The sequence below is a fragment of the Carlito syrichta genome, unplaced genomic scaffold (genome assembly GCF_000164805.1).
Source record: "Carlito syrichta isolate Samal-C Ts95f unplaced genomic scaffold, Tarsius_syrichta-2.0.1 Scaffold301786, whole genome shotgun sequence".
NCBI lineage: Eukaryota > Metazoa > Chordata > Mammalia > Primates > Tarsiidae > Carlito > Carlito syrichta.
In genome coordinates this window covers 241,079-260,023 of record NW_007245882.1, presented here as the reverse complement: position 1 = coordinate 260,023, position 18,945 = coordinate 241,079, and the positions used below count along the sequence as shown (strand labels likewise).

Genomic DNA, 18,945 nt, shown 5'->3' with positions numbered 1-18,945 from the left:
AGCACAATACAGTCTAAAATACTCATCATCAATTTAGTCTGGAGTCTTGCTGTCAAAGACTCCTATTTGTATATAATGTATACTTCTAGTATATTTGGATTCAGGTTCTGAATGACTATGTGGCCTTGACATTAATACTCTCAATATCAGTATTATTCCTTAGAAAATAGAAATAATCAAAAGCATTTCACAAGATTATTGTGAAATGAGGCAAGACATCTGAAGACACCAAGCGTAATGCAATACATATCAGATCTTGAACAAAATTTTTTATATTATTTCAGTGTTCAACTAAAATCTGGCAAAACATCCATATACATTTCTCTGTATAAATACTTATATTAACTGAGACAAACTCAGGCAAATATAAAATATCCATTGTATTATATTTAAGAGTGTAATATACGCTGTATTTCAGGATGGAAAAACCAAAAAGCATTATGGTCACTTACATTGTAATAAGAGAAGGGTTGCCTACAAATGCTTTCTCAGGTATTGATCTGATATTGTTGCTATGAAATCCTCTAGAAAAAGAGAAACAACACTTTATAGAAAATCATGTGTGGGGTAAAATTACTTAATAGTTTACTACCCTGTGGCAATAATTGGCATCTTTAGTAACCGGAAAACAAGGTTAAGCTCCTCTAGGCATCTTGGAAACTTACATGCCCTTATTTACTCTCTAGGAGAAAAAGAAATCACATGCTATCACCTTGAAAGAGAAATGCAATTTGAAAGCAATAATTGTGCTTCATGGACACCTACAATCCAATGTTATAAAAAGAAAATTCATCTGTTAATATCAAATAGAGAGCATCATTGTATCACAGCCTGAGAGAGTGGTTAACATCTTTGGATAGAGGATTATGATCACTTCTCCTGACCCCATTTCAAGCTAGAAGAGAAAATTGACTTAAGCTGCAGTGAAGTAGAGATTTAAGTAATCTCCTTAGGAGGACAAAATTTCCTGACTAGAAGAAAGGTACCTCAGCTCAGTGAGTCTGAAGTAACATATTGATTCTCATCTGTTGATGTTAATGTTGTCGGAATGGCAGAGGAGCAGAGTCAATGACTTTTGGTTCTCATTTGGGTCTGTGACTTGTATGAGGTGCTGACCCAACACAATGAAGACTTCCTAGTTAAGCCATATGTGGGGTTTTCTGAGGCAGAACACCCTGAAGGTTTTTTTTTTTTATAAACAAGCTCCTCTGTCTACACCCTTTGGCTGTATGTCTTATTTCTCACTGCCAGGGGAATGAGGTTCTAGTATTGTTTTCCCTTCCAAGTTTAGAATATTATTCACATAGGTTATTCATCCTTTTGGGTACAAAAAAAAAGCTACTTAAATTTTATCATCTAAAAGACAACATATGTAACTAAGTGACTGAAAATTAGCTTTACTTTAGTAAACATTTAAGGAATATGAAGTACAGTTGGCCCTTCAACAATGTGGGTTTGAACTGTGCGAGTCTACTTATATGCAGATTTTCTTTGCCTCTGCCATCCCAAGACAGCAAGTCTAACAACCCCTCCTCTTCCTCTTCCTCCTCAGTCTTACTCTACATGAAGTCAATGAGGATGAAGGCCTTTATAATGACCCACTTCCACTTAATGATAGTAAATATGTATTTTTTCTTATGATTTTCCTTTTTTTTTTTGAGTCGGAGTCTTACTCTGTTGCTGGAGTACAGTGGCACGCTCACGGCCATTGCAGCTTTGACCTGCTGGGCTCAGGCGATTCTTCTGCTTCAGCCTTCCAAGTTTTTGATTTATCATAGAGGTGAGGTCTAGACATGTTGCCCAGGCTGGTCTCAAACCCATGGGCTCAGGCAATCCTCTCACTTCCACTGGCCAAAATGCTGGGATTATAGGCATGAGTCACCATGCCCAGCTATGGTTTTCTTAATAATATTGTCTTCTCTGTAGCTTACATTATTGTAATGATACTATATTTAATACATGTAACATCCAAAATAGGTGTTAATTGATTGTTTATGTTATTGGTAAGGATTCTGGTCAGCAGTAGGCTATTAATAGTTACATTTTGGGGGAGTCCAAAGTCCTATGTAGATTTTTGGCTGTGCAGAGATTGGCATCCCATCCCCCAAGTTGTTCAAGGGTCAACTATAAGGTATGTGAAAGCATGTTATACTTTACTAGACCCATACAATGTTATAAATCCAATTCTAAATTGTCTGCAACCTACAAATGTTCATGTTCTTAGAAATGCTCAGCAAATAACGAAATTCATTATAATTCTACTACAAACCTATAAAATATGTAAATATTGAGGAAGTATGTATGGCTTAGGTAAGAAAGAGTATGGTTTAAAGAAATATATCTCTTTAATATATATACTAGAGAAATCCATCATAAATAAAAAGTATTGTCTGATATTTGCTGATGGTAGAATCAGTTAAAATATATTTCAAGTCTAACTTAATCACTATCTATATGAACTGTTAAACTTTCTAGCAAGTCATATTATGTATAACAATCACATATATGTTTAAATAGGTTCACAATGAATAAAGTTCTCTCATTAAAACTGTTCCAGGTACTTACAGTTCTTTAAGGTTGGAGAGTGTCCTGATTGCAGTGGGGAATTCATCTAGGTTATTATAGTTTAAATCTCTGAAAATGAGTAAATAGTAAAAAGTCATATATATTATATTTACAGGGAAAGTTAACATACAATTCCAATGGACCCATATCATTGATGGAAATTACCATTCCTTTTCTTTATGGAAAGAGGTTTCCTTGGCTTGCTGACCACCAACATTCTACATGTATCTACATTAAAATGATCATTCGACTGATCATGAGAAATTTCAAAGAGTCAAGGCTTACTGGCACTGCAGCATTTCAAAAAGGAAGGGAGCATGCAGCAGCATTAACTTCCAAGTGGGAGGGATGTTGGCCAAGTGTTGATGGCAGCCAATGGAGCTCTGCATCTAACCCTAGCTCATTAAGTTACCAGTTGGTATTTGTGCTCCTTGGAGTGCCTGGACCCACATCCTTTCTGGTTCTCTTCTTCATCCTCTAGGAGATAGAACCACTCGGAGACCTGCTTTATTCTTGACTGCCATAGAGTGCCTACCTCTCTCCCAGCCTGAAGTCCAGGATGAAACTTGCTTCTGGAGAGGTTTATGTTATACAAAACTTGCTTCTGGAGAGGTTTATGTTATACAGGAAAAACATCTAGTCTAGCATTTCCCCAGGGTCCCAAATGATTCAGATCATAAATGTGATGTTTTCCTTAATCTGTGCAGCAAAGCTCTCTATTATTCTTCATGTACAGAGATGAAATGGCCAAAAAATCTCAAATCATTTATTTCTGTCTATTATGAAACAATTGGCTTTTAAACCCCATTACTCACAAGCGCTTTATACACTTACTTCACCTTATATCTACATCTTTGTATTAAAAAAGTAATTGCCTCCTATTCTCTGGGAATGGCAAATTTCCCAGATGATGTAGAAAACCCTTTTGGTCAGACAATCAGATGTGGTTAGATCCTCCCCTGTGGAGAAAAACTGCTATTTAATTTTAGGACAGATAATTTGACTGAGTTAAACATGAATCAAGATTCCTACTTGTCTGGCACAAACCATCCTTATGCTATACTGTAGGCAGGAAATTCATGTCTTTTGTGGACATAAATTTCCTTCCTGTTTGTAAATCTCTCCAGATGCTCTGTTTTGATTAAATGAGGTTTGGGTCCTTATAAATTACTTGGATTTCTAGTGAGGGAAGAAAGGAGGTTGGGAAGAAACAATTTACTTATCTTCTGTAGCCCTCAGCAAGGTGAGGGGAGGGGAGACAATAAGACTGATGAATCTAGCCCCGAAATGTTTTGCTCTGTGGTATTTATATGCAATCCTTGGTCATTACCCCAAACATGGAGTAAAAAAAAAGAAAGGCTATTTGTGGAAATACCCATCAAATCCCATCTAGTTTTTTGTTTCTGTTTTCATTTTTAAAAGGACTGAAAGGTGATTTCCATTGCTGAGATTTCCCAGTTCAGCCCTGTGTAGATAAGAAAGCAGTTCTAATTTTTCCAAGCAACTGATGGGAACTGCTTCCCAATGCAATTACTGTGACATCAAGGTTCTGCCTGGACAAGTTCATCTTTGGCACCCAAGAGGAAACAGAATGCCTTAATTAACTCTGGAAGGAGAGCTGTAGGTGCTCATTGGTTAGAAGGCTTCCTTAGGAAATTAGCAGACATAGACCTGGTTAGAAGTTAAATTGATCATATACAAATTGCTAGCTCTGTATGCAAATGAACAGTGGGCCTCAAGACCATAGGAAATGTGGTCTTTGATCTTTTCCTTTTGCAGTTCTGGCTAAGGTCTTCTTTGCAGATCTAGTGCTCTGTGTGGTTTATCACATCTGAGTATTAAAAACATGGGGGCGGGGCTGGGTACAGTGGCTCATGCTTACAATCCCAGCACTTTGGGAGGCTGAGGCAGGAGGACTACTTGAACCTAGGAGTTTGAGATCAGTCTGGGCAACATAACCAGATCTTGTCTCTACAAAAAGTTAAAAAATTAGCCGAGTATGGTGGCACAAGCCTGTTGTTCCAACTACTTGAGAGGCTGAGGCAGAAGGATTGCCTGAGCCCAGGAGGTGGAGGCTATGGTGAGCCATGATCATGCCACTGTACTCTAGCCTGGGTGACAGAATGAGACCCCAAACTCAAAAACAAACAAAGAAACAAAGAAGCAAACAACAAAAACATGGGGGTGGGAATGGGACCTTGGCCACAACCATTCTCCCTTCCCAGCACATTTGGGACCTGACACCTCATTCCCATTATAACCTCTCTCTACAGGGCAATGAAGAGCAGTCATGCCCCCAGGAAAAGCCTGGAACCTTGGTGTGGCCCAACAAGAACCTCCACCTTGGCTCTGGGAGAGTGTCTAGGATATGATCAGCCGACTGGACTCTATTTTTAAATAGGTACCAAATAAAATAAAATAAAAAATAAAAACTGAACTTTTGACCTATTCTTTGCAAGTAGTATAGAGTGGTAATCATGGATTTCAAAATCAGACTAGAAAAGGAAGCAAATCTCAATTCTGCTACTGACTAGATATGTAATGTTGGTAAAATAACAACCCCATTAGAGCTTAAAATGGGATAAGTAATAGCTGCTGTAATAGGATGGTTGTAAGAAGTAATTGAAACAATGTATGCCAAGTGCTCAGTGCAATATCTGATTATAGATATACTCAATAAATGGTAGTTGTTATTACTTTCTTGTCATTTGAATTGCTTTTGCGTGAACCCTTACTCTTCCCTAATGAGATGCCTGTTCATCTCAGACTGAAAACTCAGGCATTTGCCTAGCTTGTATCCTCTCATTCAGCAGGGAGTACCAGACTCATGAATAGTGAGCCTGAGTGACAATATAGAATTGATTCTTGACAGAGACTACACATTCCTAAGCAAACAGTCACTGCTCAGTGGAGAACATCTCATTTAACTTATAATGACTCTAACTAATTTATCACTCTCTTTAGATTGAAATAAAATCTCAGTTTTATTGTTTAGCACTATGGGGTGTGTGTGAGTGTGTGTAGTGTGTGAGTATAAGATAAAGCTGCTGTAAATATCTGTTTAAAGCTCAGGCAATTAACTAAACCAAACAGAAACTTTGGCTTTAAGGCTATTTTGATTCTTTCAGAATATTCATGAAAACACTGAAAAAAGGGAAACAAATAAAAGGTCAACTCACAAAGTCTCTAGGCTGTGGAGCCCATCAAAGCATTTCTTTCCCAGGGAGTGGATTCTATTGTTATGGAGATGTCTGTAGGAGAACATTACAGACAGTCAGGAAGGCACACTTCACATAGCAAAGTTAGGCTCAATATTTTGATTACTTAACTCCAAGGAAACTTATACTAAAGAATGGACTAATTATTTTTTTTAAGTGAACATTTTTTTAAAAAAAAGCTATATTCCTCATTCACTCATGCCACAGATGATTCCATACCATAGACTTTAAAACACAGTCACAGTTTTACCTTTTGAGTTTGAGATATCAGGATGTTTATAATAATTTGAACAACATTATCGATATAAGTCAATTCACGTTTACGGTATTTTTTTTCAGCAGAGATTGTTCGGCATGGCTTTGGGATATAGGAAGTTAAGCAGAGATGGAGGATAGAGGGAAGGTCCTAGGTGTACCAAGCACATTTCCTATTAAAGCTGAAGGCATATAATGGCTACATTCCCTGGGTGGGGCCACAGGTCAACAGGAAACAACGATTTTGGCCACGGAGAATGGTGATCAGATTTTTCGGCTGCCCAAGGAGATTAGTTACCTTGACACAGTATTAATGTGTATAATTATCATCTTTGGTTCAATTGGTAAGTCAGAGCCCGTGAGAACAGCTGTGTGCATAACTGAAAACTAGATCAACTCCCAAAGGGATTTTGGAAAATGAGCTTAAGGAGGACAGAGTGAAAAAGCATAGCAGGATCTCTGCAAATCCATTCCCTCTAGTGGAGGAAAAAAAAATTAAAGCATATACCTAGCTTCTGGTGGGACAGTGGCATCATCTTTATATGTGAAATTCAGTGTAAAAATTTGCACCAAAAATTTCCTTTCCTTTTAGACTAAGATTTTTGTTCTAATAAAGTTATATTTATTTAGGCATATATATAGGCATATATATATGCCTATTATATTATACATGTGGGTGCATATTGCTACATTCTTAAGATGGATCATTTTTCAAACTATTACTTATTTTAGCATCATTTCGATTTACTAAAATAATGAAATCTAGACATATTGGGGGAAAAAGCTATGCAAATGCACAACATAACTATCAAAGGTTTGTTTTATCTTTCCTTGGTAAGGATTCAAGAAGTTCCTATTACATAATGAGAACCTGAATTAGCAATTATTATAAAACATAAAGAAGTTTAATTAACTTAAGTTATTGTATTAGTTGTACAATGTGGTGATTGCTTGTACAATATACTATGGGCTCCCCTGAGAAAGAGGTCATATTTTATTATCTTTATGCCCAGCCATGCTTGGCACTTAGCAGGTGCTTGATAAATATTACTGAAGTCATTTACACAATTGGAACATTTATGAGTCATTTTGGGGAAGGGTACAGGGAATTTTCCTCCCTTAAAATGTCCTCATTCAAACTTTGAAGGGGCAGCATTTTAAGGCCAAGGTCTTACAGTGAGATCAGAAACTGTTAAAAGAAAGCAAAATCAATAAAACTTACAGAACTACCAAGCTGGAGAGGTTTCCAAAGGCATAGTCTGGTATGTGGTGTATTTTGTTCAGGGCCAAGGTCATGGCCTGCAAAGCCGATAAACTTCTGAAAGCCTGGACAGGGATTTCTGTCAAAGCGTTGTCATCTAGCCACAGGTGCCTCAGGGAGTGCAGGCCACTGAAACAACTCGGGGGCACGTAGCTGATGTGGTTGGCATCCAGACGCCTGTGGAAGAAAGCAAACAAGAATGGAAAACAGAGCAAAGCCCTGGCAGAAGATCAACTTCGCAGGGAAACTTTCCAAATGCTGATTCCACACCCCCCCCGCCCCCGAGTCAGGTTCTCACTCTGTTCTCCAGACTGGAGTCCAGTAGCACCATCATGGCTCACCACAGCGCCAAACTCCTGGGTGTTCAAGCAAGCTTACTACCTCAGCCTCCCGAGTAGCTGGGACTACAGGTACATGCCACCATGCCCTACTCACTTTTGTATTTTTTGTAGAGACGAGGTCTCTTTATGTTGTCTAAGCTAGTCTTGATCTCCTGGGCTCAAGCAATCCTCCTGTCTTGGCCTACCAAAGTGCTGGGGTTATAGGCGTGAGCCACCATGACAGTCCTCCAAATACCGATTCACAAGAGTGAAACAGGGCTTAGAACACTTAGGATCTCTGATATCAGGAGCATTTTCCTCTCCAGATGGGCTTTTCTTCTCACTTGAAGATAGAATCGTTGCTTCTTATGTCCCACAGTCTCTAAAATTCTATGGTGCTATGATTCTCTTCCAGGCTTTTGGGTAACATGTTTCATGCATGGAAGTGATCTCCCCTGAGGTATACAGTTTCATTGTGATTATTTTTTTAATTTTCTTTCTGCAACCAACAGGTAGAAACCTTCCTTCTTCATACCCCAAGTCAAATAGAAGTCTTTACTTTCCTGGACTGTTTTGAACATACTAATTTGTTCAGGAAGCTCTGGGAAAAGATGATTTCAGTATTCGGAGAGATAACATTTGAAGGCTGTGCTTAGAGATATGCTTCGGGGAAAGCAGAGAGGTGCTCCCTCACTCCCACCTTTTTTAGTACAGTGTTGAAAAGCCATAAAACTGCTGACTTTCTTGCTCATTCTAACCATCTGCATCAGGCAGATGTTTGTTTTTCTGACATTTAAAATGAATAATAAAATTAACAGCTTTCCAACATTTGCTTTCCTTTTCCACACTCCTTTTCTTCTTCTTTTTTTTAAATGGGGAAATACATCTAAAAATAGATCTGGTTAATGAGCTGTTGCAGCCTTAGAGCCAGCAGAGGGAGTGCAATACATTTATTTTGTCCCAATCCAACTTAAACAGTGGCTGTAATGAAAATTCCCTAACTTTTCTTATGGAAGTGACAAAAATCACGTAGTTTGCAATCTTCTGTAAGATGCTTGAATAATAGAACCACCATCACTCAAGCCATGCTTCCAACAGTTCTCACTTATTTTTTTTCCCAATTTGTTTTTAAGACTCACACATTCGTATTTTCAAAGCTAGGATTAAAAATAAAAAGGAGTTGCATTTTAAGCAGTCCATGTATTAGGAAGGATTAGAAAAGCACGAGTAGATTTTGAAAAATGTTTACAGAAGAATTTAAGACTAAACAGATGCAGGAAACACACCAGGATCATAAAACAATCCCCTGCAAACCAAATTTAAACATTTTGTAGAATTTTCTGTTGGTAGGGAGCTCATCTCTATGGAAAGCAGCTTCCTCACTTTTGGTCACTGTGTCACTCTAATCGTCCCCTGGTTCCTACTTCCATCAACTAAATGGGAACAAGTGATGCCTTAAGGGCCCTGGGCCAAGTTTTGATAATAACTGAGATAAGGTCACTTGGAACACATTTTAAGAGTGTGGTGTCATAGTTCATTCACAACTGAGTTTCCAGTAGAACAACTATCATCATTGGCAATGGAAACACAGCTTTTAAACATCTCAAGGTTCTGTCAACAGATGGAGTTGGAAATGTTTAGGAGAACTCAGCACCATCTCTTCTCCCTTTCTCCAGCTACAATGTGCCTGGTTGTGTTCAAACAAGTATAATTTCATCAGGGGATAGGAAGGTGATTGATTATGTGTGACTAGAAGTAGAGCGCATATGTAAACTCTCCTTAATTATTGCACTGATTAAAGAAAAGAGACTTTATAATATGAGCTTCTGTGTTTTAGTTGACATATTGTTTGATTATTGCCAGTTGCTAATGCACTAAAACTACAAGTGGCTTCTAAAAGTCTTGAAAATGACAAACCACAAAGTTCATTGCAAATGTTGGGGTGCATTTATAGAAAAGCTTTCTCAGCATCAAGTTATAGGCTTGTCTTCAGGATTTTAAGTTGCTAACAAAGTTTCTGCTGTATCTTGAAGTGACCTGGGTATCAGTTCCCAATGTTGATAAGTCAATTTGTCAGGACAGATATCTTTTATGAATCACTCCTCCCCCTAAAAGGATGTAATCTGGCCACCACACTACCATATATCAATTTGCTATCTGAAACGAGTTAGATAAGGCAATTCTTCAGAGTTCTAGCACTCAAAATACTAATATATCTAGACCTAGTAGTCAACAGCACAGGCCTTCAGATTTCCCAAGAGCAGCATTATAAACATCTCTCTACTAAATAATTTCTTCATATAAGAAGCTCTCAATAAAAAATATTTCTTTTAAATGCAATGTTTTAGAGTCCGTATCCACCGGGGCTCAGTGGTCTAACCCTAATTCAGAGGCTTGTATGTTGTTCACACTCAAAGGCATTATCTGATTTAATTTCTTCCTCCAGCTTTAGTAAGGTATAATTGCAAATAAAAATGGCATATATTTATGGTATACAACATGATGTTTTGATAGATATATACATTGTGAAATGATTAAAGAAGCCAATTAACATACCCATCACCTCACATACCTATCATTTTTTTGTGGTGAGAACATTTAAGACCTAATTGCTTAGCAATTTTCAAGTATACAATACATTATTATCAACTGTAGTCACCACACTGTACAATAGATCTTCAGAATTTATTCATTCTGTCTGAGACTTTGTGTTCTTTAACCAACATCACCCTATTCACCCCAACCCCAGTCCCTGGCAACCACCATTCTACTTTCTGCTTCTATATCTGATTGAATCTTAACAGAAGATCCCAAGGCTAAACTAGAGTATGGAATTAATTATCCAGTCACTCATACAGGTAGTTCTTCCAGAACAAGGTTAAGACTGTGGACAAAGCAGCTGACAGTGCACAAGTTGTGCCTATTCAGTGAATAAACAAAGAGTTCACATTATGTCAGTTGGGTCTTTTCAGGCAGCTGAACTCTCTATTCATATGCTTGGAAAAGGCAATATTTAAGCAGTGGGGTGCAAGATAGACGTCACTATCCAGTACAAGAAAACACATATGTATAAAGTATGGTTCAATTATAGACATCATTGGTAGCATCAAAAAAACTACATGATACAGCTCCACTTTTTAAGCTCCACTTTTTTTGTTTGTTTGTTTGGTTTTTGAGTCAGGGTCTCACTGTGTCACCAGGCTGGAGTGCAGTGGCAGGATCATGGCAGGATCATGGCTCACGGCAGCCTTGACCTCCTGGGTTCAGGCGATCTTCCCACCCTCAGTCATCCAAGTAGGTGGCACTACAGGCATGTGCCACCACACCTGACTAACTTGTTTATGTTTTTTGTGTATGAGTTCTTGCTATGTTGACTAGACTGGTTTTGAACTCCTGGGCTCCAGCAGTCCTCCTGCCTCAGCCTCCCAATATGTTGGGATTATAGGTGAAAGCCACTATGCCCAGCCTATGTGTTTCTCTGTTATTTTTATTTTGTGCAAGTCACAAAGGTTGTGTGTGTGTGTGTGTGTGTGTGTGTGTGTGTGTGTGTGTAAGCAGTTTAGATCTGTAAATCAGTGCAGAGATTTGGAATGGGAAGTACTGGGTTCAAGCCAACTATAGAAGCTGTGTGATCATGGACAAGTCAATAGACCTCAGCTTTCACATCTGTAAAATGGGGATAACTCCTCTCTATCTTATAGAGTTACTTTATGATTAAAGGAAATAATACAATAGGACTTTGTAACTATAAAGCGCCTTAATGATTTTAAATATTATCTAAAGTTGGTTAACAATTTGTGATTTGGTCTTTTAAATCTTTTTTTAGCTGGTGTCTCACTGTGTTGCCCAGACTGGAGTACAGTGGCATGGTCTTGGCTCACTACAGTCTCAGTCTCTTGGGCTCAAGTTATCTTCCTGCCCCAACCTCCTGAGTGGCTAGGACTACAGGTGTGTGCCATCACACCTGGCTAATTTTTTGTAGGGATGAGGTATCAATATGTTGCCTAGGCTGGTCTCGAGCTCCTGAGTTCAAGTGATCTTCCCTCCTTGGCCTCCCAAAGTGCTAGAATTACAGATATGAGTTACTGCTTCCAGTCTGTTTTTGTCTTTTGACCATTAACCATTGAAATCATTTTTTTAAAAAAAGAGGTAAACTCAAATTTTGCTAAGCAAAAGTTGAATAAAATGAGTGCCAGATTTTCAGTGAATTTCAGTTCTGAGAAATGCAGGCTATTTCTTTCAACCTTCATGATAAAAATAATTAAGAGGTACCTGCAAATAGAATTAATAGAAGTCACTTGCCCTTATTTTTCAGTCTTTAGTATTACTAATGACTATGTGTGTGTATGTAGATGTGTACACACACACACTATGTAACAGGGCAAATAGTTTTGTTCCTGACACATTACTGAATATAATATCTTCATTCTGAAGGCAAAGGAGAAGTGGTGACTGTGACACATGGAACATTCTCAGAGAAAGTTTCTAGCAATCATCTTGGCATTTAAGCATCCACTATGACAGAGGCAGCTCTGTCATGCAGTTATGTGCAGCAAAATAAAACACTTCAACAGTAAGAGTGGCCTTGCTTTCAATCAGACAAAGAAAACCTCTTAATTATGATCTTGGAATGCTATCTGAGAAGTGATCACTATATGGGAAATAGCACCCATTTTATGCTTCTTTCCTGAGGGGTCCTATTCTTTATAATTTATAGTGAAACTCTAGGTAAAACAATTTTTCCCTGCTTCCTATGTCATCTGCAAGCACCTATATAACGGACATATGGTAAACTGGAAAGAGCACTGAATTAGGAGAACTAAAACACAAAACGAAGTTAAGAATCTGCCACTTATGAATTCTGAGATTTGAGGTCATATTGATTTATCTCTCTGAGGGTCAGTTTTCACATATATAGAGCAGAATCACATGTCACAGAATTGTTGTGGGAATTAAATGAGAACATGTATGTGAATGTGTTTTGTAAACAATAAAGCATTCTACAAACAATAAGCTTTATTATTTGAGGAAAACCTTCACATTTAGGGAGTAGTTTCATTCTTTTCCCTCTAAAATGTTCTTTCATTCTTCCTGAACTTTCTTAACCCTTTGTAATCTCTCTCTATAGGAGATTGTCAATTTTTTTTCATCTGAGTTGGAGATTCGCTCCTCACCATACATCTATATGTTCAGTAGCTTTGCTGCATGTTTTGACTAGTGTTATAGCAAGACTTCCATCACAGAGAAATGAAGATGGACATCTTCTGTGTTAGGCTAACGAAAGAACAACTGAGGGTCAAAAGGCTAAAATGGTGAGGAAAACTAAGACAACATCTAGCACAAGAACCAAATTGTTATGAAGTATGAGGGGGGACTCAAAAAAAACCCATAATTTATTTATTAAAAATTGTGTATTTATTCTTATATGTTGAAACTTCAGTCACCTTCACTCACTGTTTGATGCAATACACCTATTGAGATGCTTTTTTCACAGTTCAAAAGTTTTTGAAATCATAAATTTTGATGTCTTTTAGTGCTTCTGCCATTTTTTGTTTCACCTTTCCCACATGAGCAAAATGTTTCCCTTTGAGGACTTTTTTCATCTGGGAAAACAATGAAAAGTCACTCAGGGTGAGACTGAGTGAAGAGGGCATATAGGGCACAGGGGTCATGCCATTTTGGGCCAAAAACTGCTGAACACTCAGCATGGTGTGGGCAAGCTATTTATTTAAATCACCCACCATGAAACAGACAAATGTGTTGAAAGAATCCCTCTCCAAAATTCACTTAAGCTGAATGCAGCCTCTCACAACAACGCTAGCTGGAACATAGACAGGTTCCTAAAACACACTTACCTAGTGGGGGAAGCCTGTGCTACAAGGGGCCTTCCAAAAAAAATTGATTTTTTGGGGGGGATTCCCCCTCATTTGAGTCTTTGTAATGTTACCAAGAGGACTGCACCTGATGAGAAATGGTTTTGTCATAACTTGGGCTTGTGTTGAAATAACTCCTTCTCTGGGGAGGGAAGTTTAGAGATTGGAGGACTCCACAAATGCCAAAGAGATTTTGCTGCTGATCCTGTTTGGCCAAGGATATTGTCTCTCGTTAAACTTGGGTTGCCTTTCATCACCACTGGGACTTGGTCAAAACCATACAATTCACTCTGACGGTCTTCAATAACTTTCAGTATCCCTGGTAAGTATTTTGAGTCTGGATAACTTTGCTCCCTGAAGGTTTCTGGGCTGCCTGCCTATGAGAAATGCTGCCTGCCTATGTCCCAACCTCTCCAAGTCATTTTTAAGGTTTGCATAAAAATGTTTCTCTGGAATGGGGGTGTCATACTGCCTCCTGACCAGATGCCATAATAATAGAGGGACTGTGAAAAGGCCACTCTAATAGCAGTGTGTGGGAGAGACTGGGGGGAAAGTAAGCGATGGAAGTAGTTGCAGTCATTAGAGTGAGAAAGATGAGTGCCTAAAGGAAGTGTGGAAATGGAGAGGAAGGGTCTCATGGGAGGGATATCAAAGAAGTGGGCCTGGCAGAATGTGTCGACTCCCAAGATGTGGCCAGAGAGGAAGTGAGGAGGCGATGGTGATTCAGCATTCTGGCCTAGGCGACCGGATGGATAGAAGCCATGCAAGAACAAGGATAAATGTTACTCAGTATTATGAAAAAGAAAAACCAAAAAAGAAAAAAAGGAACACAACAACAACAACAAAAAACAGGCTAGGCATGGTAGCTCATGCCATGCTTATGCCCAGGAGTTTGCAAAACTAGCCTAGGCAACATAGCAAGACCTCATGTCTACAAAAAATTAAAAAGTAAGCCCATTTGTGGTGGTGCACACCTGTAGTACCAGCTACTCAGCTGAGTGGGAGGATTCCTTAAGCTCAGGAGTTTAAGGCTGCTGTGAACCATGATGGTGCCACTGCACTCCAGTCTGGGCAACAGAAGGAGATCCTGATTAAAAAACCAAGCCAAAACAAAAAAGAACACATGTTCCCTGTGATTGCAGTTCTGTCATATCAATGTATTCTATGTGGCAAAGAGTTAGGTGATAACAGGCAAAAAATTAATCTTTTATGTTCAGGTAGTTCCCCCACCCCTCAGTCGTCGAATACACTCATTTTCTTTGTGCTTAGAGTTTTCTTCCTAATGTATTTACGTACAGATGGTTAACTATGCAAATTTTCTCTTTTAAAAGAAACATTTTGCCAATCTGCTTCCTACTTCTCCCCCAAATTATCAATTTATAAATGGCATTATCGTAAAGGTTAGAGAATTATGAGATCACTATTGCTATTGTTATTCCAGAGAATGGCTCTTTATATATATATATATATATATATATCCTGTTTATGACACCTTGCCAATGTGTCTCACAAACTTGTGTCTTTGTTTGAGAATGTCTTTGATGAGCCATTAACTACGAAGAGTAAAGCGTTAGTCAAAAGATAAGGCATTGATCTTGGCTAATTCCATATCTGAGATGACTATAATAATGTCAATTATTAACATGGATGACTCGGAGGGGGAAAAAAAGCCAAAAGTGCAAAGAATGTTGCAGCTGCATAATACAGTTTATGGGGATTCTTGTAATAGTCAGCATCGTGAAGCAATGCATTTCCATGACTGACACTGCTATTTTATATTGGATGAGCATTTAAAAGTTTTAAAGAAGTAACCAATCCTCTCATGCAGTTCATACATTTGTACATTTTGTGAGACTATTTTGAATGTCATGAATAGTCAAAAAACAACAGTGATTTAGTTCATTTTTACAATGTAAGAAATGAAAGCATTCTTGATTATTATTTTACTTTTTCAATAAAGTGAAAATCATGTGGTTCCAAACTTATATATATAATTCAATTTAAGAAAACATTTCCTTTTTTTGTTATGATAAAATTTTACTGCTTTGAAATTTTATTGGATTTTTACTGGAATCAGAATCATTGGAGCTGAATTTGTCACAAGGTCATTATAATAATACTGTTAGGATCAAATTGTATCCAAATGAGCTCTACACACTGGATTCATATTGATTTATAGAATTCTTCTCAATAATATCAGAGTCACTTTTGTTATTGTGGTAGTTATTTTAAAAATATTTATGAAGTAACCACAATGTGAGACTTCATATTAATATCTAGGAAGATGTTAAGCATATGTATTCATATAAACGACATGATTTTTTTTTTTTTTTGAGTCAGAGTCTCACTCTGTTGCCCAGGCTGGAGTGCAGTGGCAGGCTCAAGGTGATCCACCTCAGTCTACCAAGGAGCTGAAACTACAGGTGCAAGCCACCATGATTGGCTAATTTTTTGATTTATTGTAGAGATGAGGTCTCACCATGTTGCCCAGGCTGGTCTTGAATCTCTGGGCTCAGGCAATCCTCTGGCCTCTGCCTCCCAAAGTGCTGGGATTATAGGTGTGAGCCACTGTGCCCAGCTGACATGATTGTTTATATGGGAAATTTGTGCTTCTTTCTATTCTCCATCTTATTTGCTGGTAAACAATGTGGACAGACCAGGTGCGGTGGCTCACATTGGTAATCCCAGCACTTGGGAGGCTGAGGCATTGATTGCTTGATCCCAGGAGTTCAAGATCAGTCAGGCAATTTAGCGAGACTTTGTTTTCTTTCCTTTTTCTTTCTTTTTTTTTTAGGTTGCTATCAACCAAATTCTAGACTTTATTTGAATTTCTCCAGTTTTTTCATTAATGTCCTCTTTCTGTTCCAGTATCCCAGGCACCGCACCACGTTGCATGTCATCATCGTGTTCCCTGGTCTCCTCTGGTCTGTGACAGTCACTCAGTCTTTCCTTGTTGTTCAGATTCTTGGCAGTCTTGAGGAGGACTCATAATCTTTATTTTAACAGATCTAGAAATTTACTGTCAGGGAGGTTAAATGGTTTGTACAGGTTCAGGCAGGTCATGGAGGTAATGCTGAATTTCTACTAAGTCAGTTTCAAGTCTGATTCTCAGACTTCAGGGGGCAACAGAATTACCAGGAGGGCTTGTGGGGGGCTCAGACTGCTAGGCCTCACTCCAGAGTTTTGGAGTTAGTAGCTCTGGAGTAAAGACTGGAATTGCATTTCTAACATGTTTTCCTAAATGTTGGTGCTGCTGGTGGTCCGAGGATCACATTTTGAGAATGTTAAGGCAAGTTCCAGACTGGAGTTATTTTTATTTGAAAAAGATCCATTTGAGCTGCTTACTCAGATCAAATTAAGGAGATAGTGAGACCTTGTTTTCACAAAAAGCAAAAATAAAAAAATTAGATGAATGTGGTGGCGTGCACCTGTGATCCTAGCTACTTGGAAGGCTGAGGTGGAGGGACAGCCTGGGTCCAGGTGGTTGAGGCTGCAGTGAGCTGTGATCGCGCCACTGCACTGTAGCCTGAGTGACAGAGTGAGACCCTGACTCAAAAACAAATAAACAATGTGGCCACTAGAAAGAAAATTATTACCTTAGACTTACCTTTGAAAAGGTAAAAACAATTTCCCACCTCTCTCCATCCTGGCGAGAGATGAAAGTCTACAGGTTCAGTGAAGTGCAATAATTTAGAGACTAACCAGCTGTCTTGCCTAGGAGTCAGATAAAAAGTGTCCAAAGGAACAAAACCTCCATTTCTCTGGCATTGCTGAGGAGTGCAAGACTCTAATAAAGAATATATTTTAAAGTCAAATCACATTCACTTGCTCAGTTTCTGAGAGATTACCACAGTTGTGGATAGTGTAGCAAGAAGATGCTCTACAGCCAATGTATCGTGTGAACAGTAACTTCTTCAGTTTTATTTTTCTCCACAGAACACAAAGTCTTCCAGACGCCACCAGGGTTTGAAATCTGGGGGTCCTTTTTGACTCTTCCATTGCCTTCCAGCCAATCATTCACCAAGTTCTTCCTATTTTTATCTCTGAGAGTCTCTATTTCCACTGTCTAGTTAATTCTCTTATCTCTTCACACCTGCGTTATAGCAACAGCCTCTGAACTGCTCCTCTTGCCTTTGATCTCTTATCTCTTCAATTAATCCTGTAGGCTGCTGCCAGATTAATCTCCCTAAAACTGCACTCCAAATCATTCCCCTGTTAAGAATCTGTAGTTTTCCATATTACCATTCCTTTCAAACCCTAACTTTCCATCTTGATATTCAAAGCTGTCTACTCACCTTAGCTGGTAAAACTTTTATCTTATTTCTCTGTCCCAGTCAAATCTCTTTTCAGCTCTTTCCCACAGTAAATCTGGGCCCCGTGTTCATGAGCATCCCTTACCCCCTGGCTATCCAAATCTCATCAGGCTTCTAAGACTTAATATTATAGTTCCTCCCTAAAACCCACTTTTGAGTCCTTAGCCCGAGACAACGAGAAAACTAATCCTGGTAGATAAATTAACCCTAAAATCCCTGCAGGAACCAGTGGGGCCAGCTCTTAGCCCAGGAAAGACATGTGGGAAAGCCAGAGTAGAGATGAGTTTGGAGCCAAGAACATGAGTGAAGGCAGGTTACTGTCATATCGGGAAAGATGAGTGGATCCTGGGTAGCTGTCCAGATCAACACTTGGAATTTGAGGCTTCAGTTCATTTCAACAAGTATTTCCTGAGTCCTTTCTTCCACCTAGGTGTGGTACCTGGTGATGAAGATTTAGCAGTAAACCAGGCAGCCATGGCCCCAACCCTCATACAGCACGTTTTCTTTTTTTGAGTTGGAGTCTCACTTTGTCACCCAGGCTGGAGTGCAGTGGTGCACTCACGGTCACCACAGCTTTGACTTGCCGGTCTCAGGTGATTCTTCTGCCTCAGCCTTCCAAGTAGCTGGAAGTACAGGTGCATGCCACCATGTCTGGCTAATTTTTTTTATGTATTGTAGACATGAGGTCTTGCCAAGTTGCCCAGGCTGGTCGTGAACCCCTGGGCTCAGACAATCCTCTTGCCTCCGCCTTCCAAAGTGTTGGGATTACGGACGTGAACCACCATGCCCGGCTTCTAAAGGGCAGTCAGACAAATCAATCATTACAATGAACTGTTAGGTGAAGAGAAATGCATGGTAGAGAGACTTCACCTAGATATCAATTTGTAAATTTTTCAGAATGATCTGGATTTCAGATTATGTGACATCTCTGTTCCTCCTCCAACACAGTGTTCAAGACCAAACGTATTAACTCTCACCTTTACACTCCCCAATTATGTGAAGTCCTCTATTTTCTTGTCTTAGTTACTGACGTCATGAAGCACAATTTCTGGTGTAAACCAGAAACTTAGAAATCATTCTTGGCCGGGCTCAGTGGCTCAGCCTGTAATCCCGTGCCTTTAGGAGGCTGAGGTGAGTGGA

The 18,945-nt window shown here is 39.0% G+C and overlaps 1 protein-coding gene across 1 annotated transcript in view; it reads right to left on the bottom strand.

Annotated features, from left to right (window-relative positions):
* LGR5 (leucine rich repeat containing G protein-coupled receptor 5) overlaps positions 1–18,945 on the bottom strand; it is a 151,832-nt gene that overhangs the window by 22,882 nt on the left and 110,005 nt on the right. The window contains exons 7-10 of the mRNA XM_021710990.1: positions 7,261–7,476; positions 5,745–5,816; positions 2,566–2,634; positions 453–524 (exon numbers count right to left, since the gene is read on the bottom strand). Coding sequence (XP_021566665.1) covers positions 453–524; positions 2,566–2,634; positions 5,745–5,816; positions 7,261–7,476 — 429 coding nt within the window. The remainder of the gene's footprint in view (positions 1–452; positions 525–2,565; positions 2,635–5,744; positions 5,817–7,260; positions 7,477–18,945) is intronic.